Genomic DNA, 18,052 nt, shown 5'->3' with positions numbered 1-18,052 from the left:
GCACAGCAAATGATTCAAAGTTAACAACTCTGCCATACATGTGGAGTTACTAATAAATATCACCACATATTGTTATCACTGCGGTGCTGTTTGCCTTATAAACAACAAGTCTGGTCTAAATGCAATTTAGATAAAAGAGCAGGCTAGCTGCAAGTTTCACCCGGATGATTTATCGAAAGCAGCGGTTTCCGGTGCGAAGTAAACAGAAATTTGACATTGGCTCTTTTTATGAGCGTCAAAAATGGCTTCGCTCACTTTAAATTCGTTAAAACAAATAATGAGAGCAATGGTAGATAATCCAGGCTTCGACAGAGTTCTGCGCAAGGTAAGGATACACATTCGGCGACATTTCTTGACCGCTTTAAGCTTTTCTTGTCACTGTGAGTGCACTCAGTAACTCAGTCGGTGCTTTTAAAGCTACTGTTGTTTTACCAGTAAACACAGCTACTTACATGTGTGTTTTTCTCAGGTGGACATTTTGTCTGCCACCCCAGGCAAAGTGGTGTGTGAGATGCGGGTAGAAGAGGAGCACACCAACCGGGGAGGGACGCTGCACGGCGGACTAACAGCCACCCTGGTCGATGTCATCTCCACCATGGCTATCATGTACAGTGAGAGGGGAGCACCGGGGGTTAGTGTGGATATGAACATAACGTGAGTCGATTAGCAGTGGAAACCTCAGTAACAGCCATCATCTATGCCTTGAAACACATGATATCACGAGTGGATTAACGTATGCCATTTGAGCTTTGTGGGCTCTATATAGTAGATGACTTCAGAAATGATCAAATCTTCAAATCTGAATATCATGAATTTAACAATACTGTAATATGCATATAAAATTTCCATCATGTATTATTATTATTTTTTTGAATAGTAATTGTAGAAAGTAAACTGAGCCCAAGTTCTTAAAACCCCTACATGCCCTGGAATAAATACAAAACACATGATCTCAGTGTCCTCAATTGTAGTTAAAGCCCTGATTTCAGGAAACCTTAATCTTAAATCTTAATGTTCATTATCTTTAAGGTTTCTCATGATCTCAGTAACCCTGTAAGTATGTGTGGTCTCAGCTTGTCTTAAAATTGTGATTGTATGCACACACTGTTTTCCAGCGGGTGACCTTGACCTCCAGCATTTTAACCCAATCATGTTGAAGATTAACTTTAAACTACGACTGAGGGAGAAAAAAATGTTATTGTCTTATAGATATATGAATGCTGCCAAGATGGGAGAGGACGTGGTCATTACTGCTCAGGTTCTGAAGCAAGGACGGACGCTGGCGTTTGCCACCGTAGACCTTACCAGCAAGGTCACTGGGAAGCTCATTGCACAAGGAAGACACACTAAACACCTTGGCAGCAGCTAAACTGTCTCCAATCTGTGCCTGTTTGTAAATCACATGAACATATATTTGTACTGTCAAAACAAGGGACTCTGATCTAGGCTAACCTCTGAGCGAAGATCTAAACAAACCACTACCTGTATATAGTTTGCAAGAATCACTGATTGAGTAAGAACAGTTAACAGTGGTGGATGCCACAGCTCCATAATACTACTCACTGCTGGTTACTTAATGACCTGTGTTGTTATGACCATATTTGTTGTCAACAGTTACAGAGAAACTTTGGATAGTTGTATGGTCAAAGTCAATCCTGACCTATTGTATCAATGATTCATGCACATGCAATAAAACAAATGGAGAAAGAGTTATGCTTTCAGAATTTGCAATGTATTGGGATATGCTCAGCAGTATTGATTTGAGAATCAACAGAAAAAACCCAGAAGTTACACGCCTTATAACCTTTAAACTGAACACACTGAATCAACAATGAGCAAAATTATATGTACTATGTATTTCTTATTCTTTGACAAGCAAGCCTGCAAAACCCAATTTTAATTTGATGAGCATGGCAGGAAATTATCTTAATTTTACTAGGTCAAATTAAACAAAAATCAGTTAGCTTTCAGCAACTTTTGTTAGGTATGTTAAACATTAAATCTGCCACCACATTTCAGTTTCTCACCAACCCACATCCCAAATAAAACAAAACATAAAACATCAGATTTCAGTAGCTTAAATGAGTAGTGCATGAAACGGCTTGAACGGTGACAACGACCTTCAACATCTAACCAACATGTTTCCACTTTGTGTACAATGCCTTTCAAGTCACTCGAGATTTTAGCAAAGGCCTGCCTAGCATGTTTCAGAGGAAAGCAAATGACACCAAAACATCTTTTTAAAGTCCAGCAAAAAAACTAAGGCGGTTTATAAGAAGCAAATCCTACACCATATGATTTGACAAATATTGTTCATCTTATCTTTGCGTATACAGGTGTTTTAACACCTATTCACACCTGTCCTTGGTCAAAAGATTGTGTAAAGTTGTTCTAGAAACCCCAATGACATTACAAACAAGCTTTAACAATCCTTTCTTATGACAACAAGGATATAAAACACGTCCATTTGAGAACCACCGTGAAGACCTGGGTATCGTTTGTTCCTGTTTTGATGCAACATAAAGAGTTCCTTCAATGACCGGTGCTGTTGACAGTGTGGCTCCAAGAGAACAACCAACCACTCAAAAATCAATGTTCGTGCAGGTTCAAATAAACAAAATGAATGAGTGAGTAGGAGGGAATGAAGTGGGGGGAAAAAATGAGAAAAAAAGGGAACCAACAAAAATGGCAGAGAGAAGAGGGGGAACATTGGGAGCGTGAGGGAAAAAAAACAAGGATGGGAACTGAATCAGCATCAGGTCAGGGAGGGGAGAACGAGTAGGTAACAAAAAAGGAGAGATCCAAGCACAAGTTCAAATCTTTTAAAAGGAAACGGGTGGAGATGAGTACATCAATTTGCTTCTGAAGGCTTAGGCAGGAGGAAAGGGAAGGGCTTTTCCCTATGTGGCTGGGTGGAGCTGGAAGCCTTAATCAGGCATGTATGGGCGGAGGTGATCCTCGATGTCTCCCACACCCCAGCAGGTCAGCTGGTCCTGGGGCAAGTACAGGCAGAGGCTGCACAACTTGAAAACTGTGGCCTTGGTTTTAGGAGTCTACAAAAAATGTAGAAAGAGTGTTTGTGGTAAGATGTGTTTCAAAGCTATCTGAGGTTTCAGCTTTTCAAATCTGCTAAATTATAATTACAATGGACTGACTCACCTGCAAGTGCTGTCTATCCATAAAGAGAAATACAGACTGAGTTGGGTTGTTCATGACCATTCCAGCCTTGTCTTTACGACCCAAAGCATGCAAGCACTGCTTCTCGTAGTCTCCATGATGAAATTCAAACTTGGCCTGTAAATCAGAGGACAGACTTGAGTGCCTAGAAGTAAATATTGTGACATGCAGATTAGGGCTGGGTGATACATGTATTGAATAAATTGGATTAATCTAATTTTTGTTTTTGGCCACATTGCCGAGCCTTAATCCAGACATACAACTTCATGGACATCAACTGTTAACTGTCAAATTAAGTCAAATAACAACAGGCTTAAGACATCTAAGTAATCTGACAAGGTGCAAAGTTCTGACCTGAACAGGCCTGAAGGGCTCATCATCGGCCCCCTTCCATCTGGAGAACAGCAGACAGACAATCTTCTCAATATCGTTGCGTGGCCAAAGGATGAAGTCCATCTCCTGTGTGCAGCCTATCACATCCTAAAACAACACGAAGGACAATGTATTAACACAGCTAGATGCTTTTTTCATACTCCATCTTCAGATGGCTCACTGTCTTACCCTTCGCATTGACTGGTATCGGGGGGCGTGTAGTTGCACAACGTCTTTTTGCAGGAGTTCTATTGAACTCTCGAGAGAGTAGCTGGAATCCCGCACACCTCGTAGGATGTTTTCTTCGTAGTTGTTGGTCATCACTGGCACGACTTCAGCTACTTCAAAAAGTGCAGACTTCTTCTTCTGTAATGACACAAAACACACACAAACCATAAATATTTTAAAGTACTGATTTGGCTTGGTAACGTGATAAAGACCAAATCTGAACATGACATGTAAATGTGTCATGAACATATCTGAGAAGTTAGCATCTCTTATCTCTTGTATAAAGAATAGCTATATGCTTCCAATTTGCTGACAAACCTTTTCCTTGAAAACGAAGGCTATATAAATCTTGAAGTCAAACTGATCAGCCAACGATTCCCTTTTCTTCCGAAGTTGAGCTCGAAGTCGATTTCTTGTTTGATTTCTTCGTGAAGTTGGGTCCCCCATGGTTAGATTTTGATGGTATTGTTCTTCTTTTGTGCAGAATCTTTTTGGCGACACTCTCTACTTTTGTATTTATACGTTGGATAAAGGATGGAGCTAGCTACCCTTTGCAGAAACAACCCATCAAACAACTCTAGGCTAGATCTGTGAAATACCCACTAACTACCAACTGAAAAGGTCAACAAATCAGAAACAAGACTAAGTCATTTTAATTTTTTGTAAAAGGGCAGTGTTGAGGAGGGGAATGATCAACAAGCTAAGACTACATCTCCATATTACTTGATCAGAAATCCATGTTTTAAGACATGACTTTTAAGCCAAATGAGCTTTTGATTTCAACCTGCCATCGACAAGGGATTACAACGAAGATTTAAATGAAACAGCAACTCAAATTTGACAAACTCTTATTCTGTAAAAATGTGACTGAAATCAACAGAAATGGCTGCTACTATAAAAACCCATACCGGCAATATATATTTGCTAGTGAATTTGAGGACTACAGAGACTAGCAAGCAGACAAATATTCTATTGTTTGGGTCATTTCAAAGTCCCTCTCCCATGGCTGTCGTTTTGTGTTTGTTTCTCTGTAGAGACTGCGTTATGTGCGTGTTACAGACGGATCGGGGATACAGACGAACATGGCCGGTAAATACAGATGCCAGGAGATATTGGCACCGGGTAACATCGAAGACTACTGTGAAAGTAACTTGACATTTCCTTGACTTTTACTGCCACTCATTTGGCCCACGGCCTGCGGTGCTGCCACTGCTGATAGTCATGATGTGGGCGTATTTTTAGCACACTAGCTAAGGTGAGCTAGCAAGCTAATCTAGGCATTCACTTCCGACACTAACTAGTAGTGAACCAACGATATAGCTACATCTTATCTTCTGACTGATTGGCTTAATTGAGGCCTATGTGTGGTTGGGTAGCTAGCGTACAGTCATCTTTCCACGAGTTTACATCTTCTCGCTTGGTTCAACGCGTCTGCCAGTGCTGTGAGAGTCAGGAGAACTGCTGGGTTGACTGACTAACTGGTTTTGCTTGTGCTCAGCATTTTAGCTAGGTATAAATTGCTTCAGTCGTGTCTTGTCAACAACTTCATCGACAAAAATCAGCCAGGGAATCAATGGCCAAACCAACGACACACGTCGAATGGCGAAATAAACATTAGCTAGACAAAATCTCCCCTTTCCACGTCTGAAGTTTCGAGGTGTTTGCTGCGCTTGTTTTCTTTCTCTTCTTTTCTTCAGTCGTCACAACCTCCGACTCGCCCTGCCGCATGCCATGTCAAGATAAATCGACAATCCAGCTGAAATCCTCCTTTCTTTCAGTCGAAAAGTGGGGTGTTCTGTCTCCCGGCGGGCCCATATTTAACGGCGTGTGTTCCAACGTTTTTCCGTTTGGTTTCTTTGTGTGTTTTCGGTCAGCTAGTAATGGCACACACAAGCTCGTCCGTCCACAGCCTCCCCAAAATGGCTGCACAGTCAACTACAAAGATGTGACGTAACTTGACATGTGACCGCACGAGGAAAAAAAAACAACAGCATGGAAAAGAAAAAAACACCCTCCGCGTGAGCGAGTGGCGCCTTTGTCACGTGACTGAGTGGGCGTATTTAAGCCCCTGGCGCGAGATCCGCAGAGAAGAGAATAGGTAGTAACAGCAGCGTGTTCTCTTTCACCCACGGTAAGCGGATTTAACGTTTATATTCTTAATTGTTGCCTTCGTTTAATTCTCTTCACACCTGCCGCTTGTTAAGTGTTACTAATGTGAGCTAACTTTGGGCTAGCGCCAGCTGCGGTCTCCATAAATGTGCTTGTTTTTAATGGTAGCTTACTCAGTTGACCTTTTGTACCGCTTTTTTTTCCCCCTGCGGGCGTTGTGACATATTTAGCACACTTAATTTGCCTTTTAACCAGATAATTAGATCGACTTTTACATAAAACACTTTGAAACAAGCAACATTGTTTTTCGTTCTTAAAATCTAACGACATTAAGCGTTTAACTCTTTTAAATTACCTTATTTTGGCTGTTTTCAAACATGTAACAACAAAACATCCTCCATTCTTCTGTGTGTTCTGATGTTATGTTAATTATTTCCCCATCAGGTGTCTTGAAAGAAAATGAGTCTCAGTGGAAACCTAAAACGGAGCCACCAGAAGTCTAATGAGAATATAAAGGTGAGTAACTTGGTTAAAAATGTTGAAGTTTAGGGCTGAGGTTGTCGTTGTACGATGTATCACACAGGCCAATTTTACATATAATTAAAAGCTAGTACATCTCAGCATCTGTTGGTGATGCTGGCAAGATGTACTTATGTTAAGGGGCAAATGTATCATAAGAAGATATCACTCTTTTTAATACTTTAGTCACTACAAATGGCCTCCATGATTAATTGTATTTTCAACAATATTTACAATTTTAGTAATAGATGGAAGAACTGAATGTGTACACAAGAGCATTAATTTGATGTTTTAATGCTAGCACATCAAAATGCACGTGAAATAGTTCAAATTTCAAACACCATAAATTCTCAGAGGGTTTACCTTATCACGGAAGACACTTTGACATGTCGTAGCTGAAAAGTCACAGGTGTAAAAACTAAAATAAATGATGGCTGAATTCTATCGAGCTTTGGCTTCAAGGTCCAGAATACTGTTCATTCTGGTACATTATCATGTCTTACAGGGACACTGTGTAACACCTGTGCTTTACCTATGATAAATCAAAGGGCAAGACACTTAACTGTATTGTGTTGTAATGCAAGGGAAGTTTGACTCTGCTGTGATACAGTTTTTAAGAGTTTTGTTAGGGTTGCTTTGTTAGGATATTGCTTTCTAGGCTCCTAAATTTTAGACAAAGAGCTAAGAATTTTGATTTCTATTTGTTAAGTATGTGGCATTGACTCCTCACAGCTCACAATATCCAACAGATTACCCATGAAACACAGTAGCAGTGTTGTGAAGCTGAGGCCAAACATTAACAACCTGTGCTTGTTGGCTGCTCTGTAATGAGCCTTGAAGAGAAACTTTCCCACGGCTGTTGAAAGACTTTGGGCCCTTCCCCTGTTCCCACACCTGTGGGCCTGTTGCACATGGCAGCAGTGCTGTTAAGCCACTTCACTTATGCCCTGTCCCATGGTGACAGTGTAACTAAAGTAAGGCACGCAAAGTGATGCTAAGCCCTAGTGAATAGAGACTCTGAAAATGAGAACACAGGTCATGGTAGGTTCCCATGTGACTCAGTCTTGAGTTTCTAAAGACTCATTTAGGAAAGGGTTAGGATGTTGCTTCTATCATTTTCGTATCTGATTTGTGATCAACTCAGATGAGGTAACACTAACTTGTATTTGATTTTTTCCAGAGCTTTTTTACACCATCTCAAAAAGCAATGGGACCCCCCAGGCAAACCCTGCAGATTCTCCAACCCTCGGCTGTCGGCAAAGATTTGGGGAGGTCAGCTCAGGTATGCAGTGGCTTGTCACTGGAACTCATTTGATTTGGATGTTTATTTTGTCTATGTTTACAGAATAATTTGTAATTTGTAAATAATTTTAGAATGGGTTTAGACGTTCTGTCGACAGAACAAGGTCCATAGACCATCTTGTGTCTTAAGTGGGGGAAAAAAATGACTTCTGTTCCCTCTTTAGGCAGGGAAGGTTATTCCCAAACGAAAACAGTGGAGCGCAGAACAAACTAGAGGTCCAAAGAGGGTGAAGGTAGAAGTCAAATCCACACAAACTGAAGAAACTCAGTGTTTGACAGATGGCATGTCCAATGAAGCATATGAACTTATGGTCAAAGGTAAGCAGGATTCATAATCAGTGCATGACTTAACACAAAACACTGGGTGTCTACTTCAAAAAACAATTTCAGTTTATCTTAAGCTTAAACCTCCGCTGTTGTAGAAACACCTCCTTCCACCTACTGGAAAGAGGTAGCCGAGGAGCGACGGAAGGCCTTGTACAATGTTCTACAGGAGAACGAGAAGGTGAGTTAATCACTAAGAGGTGGCTAATGTTTAGCTGTCAGTTAAGCTGTTCCCACGCTCTGAGTCAACCTTAGTTGGCTCCCGTCCAGCTGGCACTGAATTTTGAAGTAACTCTGCACCTAAATACGCTTTTTGAAATCAGTTTAACTTTGAAAGAAATTATACCCAAGGTGCCAGTCAATCTGATTATTATACACATTTGGGAAGGATTTAGAAGTTAGGCCTAGTACTCTGTTCCCATAGGCTTATTTTTTTTCCTGAATGTTTAGTCTGATTAGAGTTGTAGTTTAAAATGGATTATATTGTACAAATTGTATTCATTCGTTAATGCTAGTTGCCCATTGTGTCATGGCTCTGCATTTTTTTCCCCAAGCTTGTTGTCCATTATGCTTATTGAGTTTTTTTTTTTTTTTTTTTTTAAAAACCAGTTACACAGAGACATCGAGGTCAAGGATGAACAGATAACAAAACTTAAGAGCGAGAACGAAGAGCTGCAAGAGCTGGCGCAGCACGTACAGTACATGGCCGATATGATTGAGGTAGGCACACTGGCATAGTCTGGCACAATATGGTCATGTGGCTCTGTGAACACAAGAACTATCATTTTAATCAGATATGTCCTATACTGGTGGAATTCAAGTCGTACTGCACACATTTGCATATTGATAGATTTTCTTGAGCAATAGTCCTTAATTCTTTACTCCAGTTAATGTTGCATGTTCAGAATAACCAGCAACCAGCACACTGACTTCTCAGTACATAATGTAAACTTGATACACATCCTGTCTTTTTAGAGGCTGACTGGGAAGTGCCCAGATAGCCTTGAGGAATTGAAGGACATTGCCCTTGATGTGGATGAGGATGACCATGACGAAGAACACAGTGAAGTGGCAGGTCAGAGTGATGCAGAAGATTCTGATTACAGTCAGAGTGATGCAGAGGAAGAGGAAACCTCAGACCATGAACAAGTAGGAACCTCAGGAGAGCAGGATTAACTGACACAACTCATGCATATCATGGGACTTATACAGGTCAGCAGATTTTCTCCAAGTGACCATCCTTTTGAAGAATGTGGCTTCAGAATTTTTGTGTTCAGATGGCATCATTCTTGAAGTGTTAAATTTTAAGCCATGAACAGACAGGAACTGATTTTTATTCTTTTTAAATTATCAATGATTTTGCTAAACCTGTCCATTCTTGGTAAAGAGAAAAGTGTTAAACTAAGCCAATATAGCCGTCTTTTTCCACAAAAGACATTTTGTCATGTTGGTAGGAAAAGCACAGGTGTAATGTATGGAGTGACATAAGTTGCCAACACTGAAAACAGGATGATTATAACACCTTATGATTTGCTTGCTATTTTGCCGCAGCAAACTTTTGTCTACCGTGAAAAGGCCTATTGAAGCAGTTGGCATACTTAAAACACAGCCTTTAAGTGTTTTTGGTTTACGCTGTAAAAATTGTGCAATGTTATGGCATAGCTGTGTACATAAAGACTGTAAAATAAACACTTTTTAAAAAAAAGAGCTTATGATTTAAGTTTTCTGTAATAAGTTTTATCTTGTAATTTAGTCTAAGGTTGCTTGATAACAGGGTGCAAAAGCTGGATGTGTTGCAAATGCAATTATGTAACCGGCAACCCTAGTTCTGCTTTTTACCAACAAACCTGGCAGATACCTTCTGCTGCTGTTAAGCTGAAAAACACATACTGGGGTGTTGGGATTTTTATTCATTCTTTCTTTCTTTCTTTTCTTTTTTTTTTTTTTTTTTTTTTTTTCTCTTTTTTAAATTGAGCTTAATGTTTTGCATGGTTAGTTCCCAAACTAGACTAGACTTGAACTAGCAAATGAAATGCAGCTATCATGAATGCACCCATGCTTTTTCTTTTAAGATGCAAGTCTTCTGTGAAAAAAGTCAGTGGGGTGGGGGGGAGAGAAAAGATGTTACTCCTCTTCTCTCTCTCCCTCTGTACTTTCTCCCTCTCCCCATTTTCTTTTTTCTTCATTCTGCCCACCCTCTTTCTTCTCCTTTAATCTTTCTGCCTCCTCCTCTGCTTTTTAAAAATCTTTTCCTTATCTGTCATTTGGACCACATGTTGGACCCTAAAATCCAATCAACAGACAGAGCTGACAAACGAAGAATATTGGTCTTGACACACACTTGAGATTTAGGGAATCCACAATTCAGCAATTTTAATTATGCAAAAATAAAATTTATTGCAACTTTTGATGAGCAGAGGAAATACTGCTAACCACAATGGAGAAAAGTAGTATGCAACTAAATGGATGAGTACTGAAGCTACTGACCACAGAGATGGATCAAGTTCAAATATTAGCAAAAGTGTACCAAGTTATTCTTAAAACCAGCCTCTAAATAATTAAATGTGTGCACATTTTGCCAACGTGTACTTCGTGTGCTTATTAGGAATTGAACAGTCAACAAATCAACTTATAACACTGGTCAACTGCAAGTTTGTGAAAAAAAAAGTTACAGACACTGAATGGGTGGGCGAATTAGATACTAGACCAAAATACTGCGACTGCAACTGTACTTAAAATATGGACCATGTTTGCAAAAGGTTTTATAGAAAAAAAAAAATCTTAACACCAACTTCGGCTTTTAGTAACAACTTCACACATTTACAGATTATAATACAAAAGAAAAAAAAATACATTTCATAAAAATATTACCACTTGTTTTTAATCAATATGGCTTTTGGACTGTGCAGTTAGAACCAAATGTAGCTAGATTCATATATTATGGGTTTGTCTTATTCTTTTAAGTTGTGCTTCTAAAGATAAGTATTCTGGCCAAAATGCAAATGTTGTATTGAAAATACATTCTCCGTGGTAAATTATGAGCTTTTATTAAAAGACCATTTTAAAATTAATTCTTCCTTTGGTTACAGTAAATGTAAGTAATAAAGTAACATTTCTAATATATAATGTCCCAGTATGTTTGGAACCTTTTATGGAAAGAAACCTATAACACTATTAGACTATGAGCAAATCTTAATCAATCTTCTCCAAAATAATAATCCATCTAATATAATTCTTTCAAAATAAACTCCAATTAAAGTTAAGCATGAGATCAGTTGCATGGTAATAACATGGAGGCCTTTTTTAAACAATAAACTATATTTCAAATCCTAGACCTGATCCAAAATAGAACATAAATATACAATTCATATACATGACAATGTCATCTGCACTATTACAGTAATAACTCCAAAGAATATTAGAATTACAAGGAGTAAATAATAAATAAGATGTGAGAAAAAAATGTGACTTTTGTTGCCTCACTAGACTCAGTAGTACAGTTACAGTGAGAAAAGTTGGAATTAGATTCTTACCTCGGATCGGTGTTTCCACAGTACAGTTAGGACGCAGGGAAACAAGGCAGACCCAAGACGTACCAAACAGACAACTTCATTCTGCTGTTTTTCATAGTAAAAGCTTAATCTCTAATCTTGCTATTAGCTCACATACTGTATGAATGTGCAGTTAGCTGAGGCTACACCTATACTCTGCCCAAAGGATCCTCCTCTCTGTACAGTTACTGAGAAAGTGCATTCTCACGCTGCTAAACTGAATTTATTGCCCATGACTGGCTCCACACCTGGTAGGAAAAATACATTTACAAAAGGGAGTATTTGTGGAGCCTGCCTGCTCGACCATACCAAGGCTCAAATGGTCAAGGCCGACTTTATCAAATGTCTTCTCATGTCAGCTATGTACAGAAAAATTGCACTTGTTCATCTGCAAGTATGAGAAAACTCAGACATAAACTGTGGAGAGAGTGAACCTCGGGCACTGAGTTTTTCCTTTTTCTCCACTGATAAGATAACTGAGGTCTAAATCTGTTCAAGACTGTAAACTACTCTTTAACCACTTTACCTCACTTTCTCTTAGAAGCCATTCTCAACTCATTAATGGTCCTCCCTGCCTCCAAACACACACACTTTCGACCATACGAGAATCCCTGAAACGCAAAAATGGAACGTACTAGAAAACAGAACTTAAAAATACATTTCGATTACAACCACATATATTACACCGGCCGTGTAAAATATGCCATTTACATGCCTTACAACAGTGCAAATCTTCTGAAAGCGGCAAAAAAACATTTCTATTGCAAAACCACCAACTTAAACATGTGATACACAGTGATTATACAAAAGATCATAGTTAGCATATTGCGTGACACAAGTGACTCTGTAAATGCCAAGATGATAGTTAATCAGTGAATAAGTGATAGAAGTGTTGTGTGCAGTGGTGGATAGCTTGTTGACAGAGGTTGTGTGAAGAGTGGAGATGCATTTACTTGATTTCCAGTTTCCACAGTCTTTGGGGCAGCTTCCAGCGGCTTTGTGTTCAGTCAAATTCGTGCCCTTAAGTTAAAACTCAACGTGACTGGCTCAGAAAGCAGGGGGTGCAAGGGGGTGTCCAAAATTGGAGGTGATGGTGGAACAAGGAGGTTTAAGTGTGTATGTGTGTACAAGAGGGGTATAGGTTGTGTGTCTTTGTGGTTAAGACAGTTTGTTTGGTGTTAGTCCCTTTTAGGAGGCAGTACCAGTAAGAACAGTGATCGAATGTGGCGTGTGGAGATCTTTAAGTCTGTTCCAATAAGCGGATCTATAAACTGATTAGTCATTAACAGCCCTGTGAGGTGTGCAGTGTCGTGTCAAGCGGAGGTGTGGGGGGGGGGGGGGGTGTGGACAGTGTTGTCCTCAAAGGTCGGGCTGGGGTGTAATCAGGGAGCTTCTCAGTGGCACGATGGCTCAGAAGGCGGTGGTGACGGCATTTCCTCGCCGTGTGCCCAGGCGGATCATTTCCCTCGGCACTGTGTCGAGCTGTTCGTACGCCAGCCGCCCCTCTTCACCTGTGACAAACACAGGTGTTAATCTATGAACAGGCTACCTCCAAGCAGCTCTCAGTAATGACAACTCACTATATCTCAGGTTGCAATGATATTCCTGTGTTGTTTAATTAGGACAAAATATTTCAGCTTTAGATGACAATAAAGGCGACAAATCACCTTTTACTATTTGAATCTTGAGAAACCAGATGCACAAAGAAATTTTGTCTTGGTATTGTACTGTACATGCTACGTTTATACACATCTGTTTAATTTTTTATATTTTATGATGTGTAGTAGATTGTGGCATCTCTGTATTCAATACAATTCAAAAATACCAGTGATTTGTAGAAAGCGTAGCAAAACACCAAGTTGAGCAGCATCTGACTTCTCTAAATTTAGTCACTCACCAAATGTGAGCAGGGTTTCTATGGCGACATGGCGAAGCTCCTCATCAGCTGAATCGCACAGGGCTACCACCGCCCTGATGCTCTCTACGGCCTGTAGACAGACAGAGAGAAAAGGTCTCTGAAGTGGGTACTTGTCAAGTACACAGAACATGCAAGTCTGCGAGGGTCTAGTTAAAGATGTTTTCTCTTTTTTTATTTTTATTACATATATATATATAAAAGGACTGTAGGGTGATGTAACTCCTCTGACATTTCAGCACATATGTAATGAACCAATTTGATTCTAAAAAGACATTAGAAACATATTTTGAATTAATTAAACCGAGACCTAAAACAGTGTCACAACTATAGATAATGTAAGAGGCCACTGACCTGCAGGCAGCTGAGAGCTGAACAAGCCGCCCTCTGGCTCTGAACTCCAGCCTCCGACAGTGCCTGGGTGTAGCACTCCACAGCCTGTAAACAAACAAGCATTCAAACATGACATGCAGCATCTGCCAATACTAACTGAAGTGGCATGAACGTTACACTCACGCCCTCTCTCTAGCACTACTCACCCTGGTCCTGAAGTGGCCATGCGATGCTCCAGAAGAGAGGTAGTCAGCTACTGCCTTGTTGACCTGAGGGTCGTCCGCAGTGAGCAGGGAGGCCAGGGCCCTCAGGGTGCTGTTTTTAGGCCACAGGGAAGACACAGGCACCACCTGCAGCTCTGCTAGACACCGAGGATAATCCCCGCTGCACAGAGCCTCCACAAACACCTCTGAGTGTGAGAAACAAACAAAAACACGTGTTAATGGATCAACAAGCAGAAGGGCTGTTTCTGTACTCCTGACATGAGCCTGAAGCTGGTTTCTAATACATATATGACTCATTATTCTATGTCTTTATTTTGAAAATATCTAGGAATCTACTTTTTAGTTGTTAAAAAGAGTAGGATTACATTTTTCAGTATTATAATTATCAGTAGCTCATTTGCACCCTCTCTCCACTTTCTCTTCATTGTGTCTTAGGGGAAGCATCTTCTGAGCTGACACCACTTTCACGAACTGCTTGTTTACGGGTGTTGATAAAAGTAATTTTGGAGCAGGTAACTTTATGCTTTCTGCATATGGTGCTTTAAAATTCTGATGAAAATTAGCTTGAAGTAATGTGCTCTTAAAAAACCCCCAGTAAAAACCAGAGGAACCTTATGTATATTGTTTAACTTCCTCTCTAATTCACAATTTATCTTATTCTCTGTTAAGTGTTATAATGCTCAAACATGCTATATCTCTTTGAAACAGCATCAAGATGTCTGTTAGTTTTACATATTCTTATATAAATTATGTGTTTAAACTACTACTGTTGTACAAATGACTCCACTGTATGCAGGTGTTGTGCAAGAAATAAAACATATCCTCATTTGGATATCAAGGTAAAACCACTGTCAAAGTTATTACGGGATAAAGTAAACATTAAATAGAACTGAGGATGCAGGTATCACAACTTTTGCTCACCCTCTCTGGCCAGGTGCAGCAGGTGTGTCTCCATGTCCTGAACCTCATGTTGTAAGATGTAGCTGTAGAACTGAAACACGGTTAGGACATCCTGGGACAGAGCAGAGGCAGGAGGACTGTGTGGCGTCACCAGGTCGCTCCTGTCAACCATCTCACCCACTACAACGCTAATCACTGGAAAGAAGAAAAGGAAATCAGTAGGTATTCAGATTTTCTAGCCAACTGCAACTACATTTGCACTTTGTTTTAATCTTTTATCAGCCACAATAGCAACTGCAGTGATCTAATTTCCCCCCAGGAACATATTTAAAATGGCTACTGATTTACAAACCAAATATGTGACTCAGTTGAAACCTAACAACAGTTAAAACCAGAACTGTGTTACCCACAAGACGGAATTTTAAGTATAATCTCTGGTCTGTTTGCAGAAAGAAAACCGTGATGAGCCAACCTGTGTCAGCGCTGTGTGGGTGTCTCTCCTGCAGCACGGCCGTGTAGCACTGGTTCATGTGTTTGAACACTCTGTCCAGTGTGGTGTGGAAAAGTCCAGCAGACCCGCTGCACTCTGACCACAGAGTCATCAGCTCTGGGCGCTCTGCGAGGCCTGGGAGAACTGAGGAGGCCAGAGCAGAAGGTCAGATGCTACAAAACCTCAAACCAGAAAGTTTTTCATGTGTGGTTGAGTTTCACTTGTTGGTACCTACCATCAGCAGCAGATGTAATAGTTCCCAGTCTGTCCACACTGATCTCTGCTAGTTCTTCTAACAGCTGAGTCTGTCCGGACAGTTTGAGGAGCAGACTGCGACGCTGCCATACGCCCACCCCACTAGTCAACAGCTGCCGATACAGAAAGTCAAAGGCACGTTAGACCAAATTTGCGGTTTTAGGGATTATACAGTCACATGTTGCCAAAGTAAAGCATTTGTAAAAGATGTTTTGAGCTCTACCTGTATGAGGTGATTACAGTACTGCAGGTGGATGACGATGGCCACATCCAGGTTCTCGTTTCCAGTTGTAAGCGGCAGGGGGCTTCCAGCCACGCTGTTGCCTACCCCGGTGTCTTCTGTCAGGGCTTCGCTCAGGTGTCCTCTGGCCTCTGGATGCTGGCCCCTGAGAGGTACATACCAACAGTCACCAGCGGGTGGCAGCAGCATAACACAGAACTACTGTACTCGTAATCAAATGGTTTTCAAGAGAGCGGCTATGATGTAAGATAACACAGACTCAATCAAACACTAAAATACAAGTACAAAATTATATATTTAGCCTGATATGGGTTATTTTTGCAGTAGATTGACCTGAAGTTCTGTTTTTCTAAGAACAAATCCCTTGATACTCTTGAGCTATTTCTCCACATAACAAAAAAAACATTGCTTTAATCAACCAACAGCAGGACAACAATTGACTTAAAACAGAGCATCAAAAGCTCAGGTGTCCTACTACAGCCCTTTATTTTCCACCTCTAAATCTGTACTATGCATACATTTGTAAAAGAAATACAATGACCAAATGTCTTTTTCCATTTATCAGTTTCAGCCAACAAAAAGTGTCTCCCACTCACCCGATCCTCTCTCCATCTGCATCAAAAAGTGGTGACCTCTGTGGGGGAATGCTGAGGACGGCGTTATCATCTCCAGTATCCTCGTCATCGAAGTCAGAGGTGTTGAGGAAGTCAAAGCTCTCCAGGGCACTCTCCACTGTCAGACTGAGGCTGGATGATCTGCTTCTGTGGCCCGGGAGACGACACTGTAGAGGGGAGGAGATGTGGATTAGTAATCTTTTACGCTTACAAATCCATTCCACAGGTGTAAATGTAAAAGGGACACAAATTATGGGGTCTGTCACCTTGAGTAGGTCCTCTAGACGCATCACTTCCTGCTCCAGGTCCTGCAGTTCTCTGCAGCGATGAGTCAGTGACTCCAGCCTCATCAGCAGGCTGTGGATAGCCTCCTCCAGGCTGCTCTCCAAGAAGGCCCTGCTTCCCTCTCCGGCCCAGCTCAGGCTTCCTCCACCCTCAGTAGAGCTCGCACTGGGTGGCACAATTTCAGAAGACGTCAGCCTCTTCACCAGCTGCCTGGTCAGGCTGCCCGCCTCCTCTGTGTCCAGCTCCACCGGTTTCAGTTCGTCAGCGTGATCCAGGAAAACATCCTCTGGAGCCACTGTAGACAGGTGGCTGTCAGAACACAAGGACGGGGCAGCTGAACCACAGTTGGAGCCAGAATTTCGCTGGGACTCTGTGCGCTCCCACTCCGAGTCCTCTGCAACCTCAGCTTCATCACTGGCGAGGCTGCCACTGGTGCCCCTACTTCCTCTGCTACCCGTCTCCCCATCCTCCTCGTACTCCTCCTCCTCTTCCTCCACTAAATGCTCCTCTGCGATGGAGTCCTCTCTTGTTGGGAGGATCTGTGTAGCTGATGGTTCTGATTCTGGAGGAGTGACAGTGATCTCTGGGTTGGACTGGCCGGGGGAGTGTGAGCTCAGGGCGGGGCTGGGGCTCGGTGTGGAACCAGAGGTGTCAGAGAAGGTGAAGGAGAGACGCTTGCATTCAGCCACGCCGCAGCCGCCATTCTCAAAGACATCATCTGGTAAAGTGGACTGAAAGGAGAGACAGGAAAGTAAATATGTGGAGAATAAAGACTGAGATACAGCTTGAAATCAAAGCATGTAAGAAAAAAAGTACAAGAGAAAGCTCTCTCGAGTGGAAAAAGATTCAGCATACTCCATTTTTCACTTTACATTCTTATGACCTGACCTGTTCAACCAAGACAGAACCAGAGAAAGGGTAAATCTTAGCAGAAAACCTTAACAAGAACACAGACAGCTTAAAGCATGTCATGCAAATAAACATGCAAACAGCCACACATGGCATTCAACAGCCCACAGAAACGGGACTGGACAAGCCCAAGTGTGTCCACACCAGCAGATGAGTGCATCCCCATCATGTCAGTGAGGCAGGGGGCACACAAGAGTCAGGTTAGGAGGGTCAAGGGCCCACAGCACACTCACATAGACCTCCAGACTGGATTTAGGCCTTGGCCGGAGTGAGGCCAGGTCACCGAACGAGCGACTGCGCCTTA

The 18,052-nt window shown here is 41.4% G+C and overlaps 4 protein-coding genes across 6 annotated transcripts in view; 2 read left to right on the top strand and 2 right to left on the bottom strand.

Annotated features, from left to right (window-relative positions):
* The first annotated feature begins 185 nt into the window (after positions 1-185).
* On the top strand, positions 186-1,722 carry acot13 (acyl-CoA thioesterase 13). Its single transcript, XM_041053028.1, has 3 exons — positions 186-325; positions 470-654; positions 1,210-1,722. The coding sequence occupies exons 1-3, from the start codon at positions 242-244 to the stop codon at positions 1,367-1,369; spliced, it is 429 nt and encodes a 142-aa protein (XP_040908962.1). The 5' UTR covers positions 186-241; the 3' UTR covers positions 1,370-1,722.
* Positions 1,714-5,717, bottom strand: c13h6orf62 (chromosome 13 C6orf62 homolog). The gene is made up of 5 exons (XM_041053027.1): positions 4,096-5,717; positions 3,739-3,915; positions 3,532-3,657; positions 3,160-3,294; positions 1,714-3,053 (listed from the first exon to the last, which is right to left on the bottom strand). Exons 1-5 carry the CDS (start codon positions 4,222-4,224, stop codon positions 2,928-2,930), a joined length of 693 nt encoding a protein of 230 aa, XP_040908961.1. The 5' UTR covers positions 4,225-5,717; the 3' UTR covers positions 1,714-2,927.
* A 104-nt stretch (positions 5,718-5,821) lies between these two features.
* On the top strand, positions 5,822-9,730 carry gmnn (geminin DNA replication inhibitor). Its single transcript, XM_041053026.1, has 7 exons — positions 5,822-5,908; positions 6,331-6,402; positions 7,586-7,687; positions 7,872-8,025; positions 8,130-8,212; positions 8,641-8,751; positions 9,007-9,730. Exons 2-7 carry the CDS (start codon positions 6,346-6,348, stop codon positions 9,205-9,207), a joined length of 708 nt encoding a protein of 235 aa, XP_040908960.1. The 5' UTR covers positions 5,822-5,908; positions 6,331-6,345; the 3' UTR covers positions 9,208-9,730.
* Positions 9,731-10,402: 672 nt separating this feature from the next.
* Positions 10,403-18,052, bottom strand: part of ripor2 (RHO family interacting cell polarization regulator 2) — a 52,726-nt gene continuing 45,076 nt past the window's right edge. For all 3 annotated transcript variants that reach the window (XM_041053590.1, XM_041053591.1, XM_041053592.1), the window contains exons 13-22: positions 16,821-17,570; positions 16,537-16,721; positions 15,923-16,085; positions 15,680-15,812; positions 15,427-15,588; positions 14,976-15,149; positions 14,037-14,239; positions 13,852-13,935; positions 13,480-13,570; positions 10,403-13,093 (exon numbers count right to left, since the gene is read on the bottom strand). In XM_041053590.1, coding sequence (XP_040909524.1) covers positions 12,993-13,093; positions 13,480-13,570; positions 13,852-13,935; positions 14,037-14,239; positions 14,976-15,149; positions 15,427-15,588; positions 15,680-15,812; positions 15,923-16,085; positions 16,537-16,721; positions 16,821-17,570 — 2,046 coding nt within the window. In that variant the 3' untranslated portion in view covers positions 10,403-12,992. The remainder of the gene's footprint in view (positions 13,094-13,479; positions 13,571-13,851; positions 13,936-14,036; positions 14,240-14,975; positions 15,150-15,426; positions 15,589-15,679; positions 15,813-15,922; positions 16,086-16,536; positions 16,722-16,820; positions 17,571-18,052) is intronic.

The sequence above is a fragment of the Toxotes jaculatrix genome, chromosome 13, assembly GCF_017976425.1.
Source record: "Toxotes jaculatrix isolate fToxJac2 chromosome 13, fToxJac2.pri, whole genome shotgun sequence".
NCBI classification, from domain to species: Eukaryota; Metazoa; Chordata; class Actinopteri; family Toxotidae; genus Toxotes; species Toxotes jaculatrix.
The sequence above is the reverse complement of the archived record's forward strand: the minus strand, read 5'-3'. Positions and strand labels throughout refer to the sequence as shown.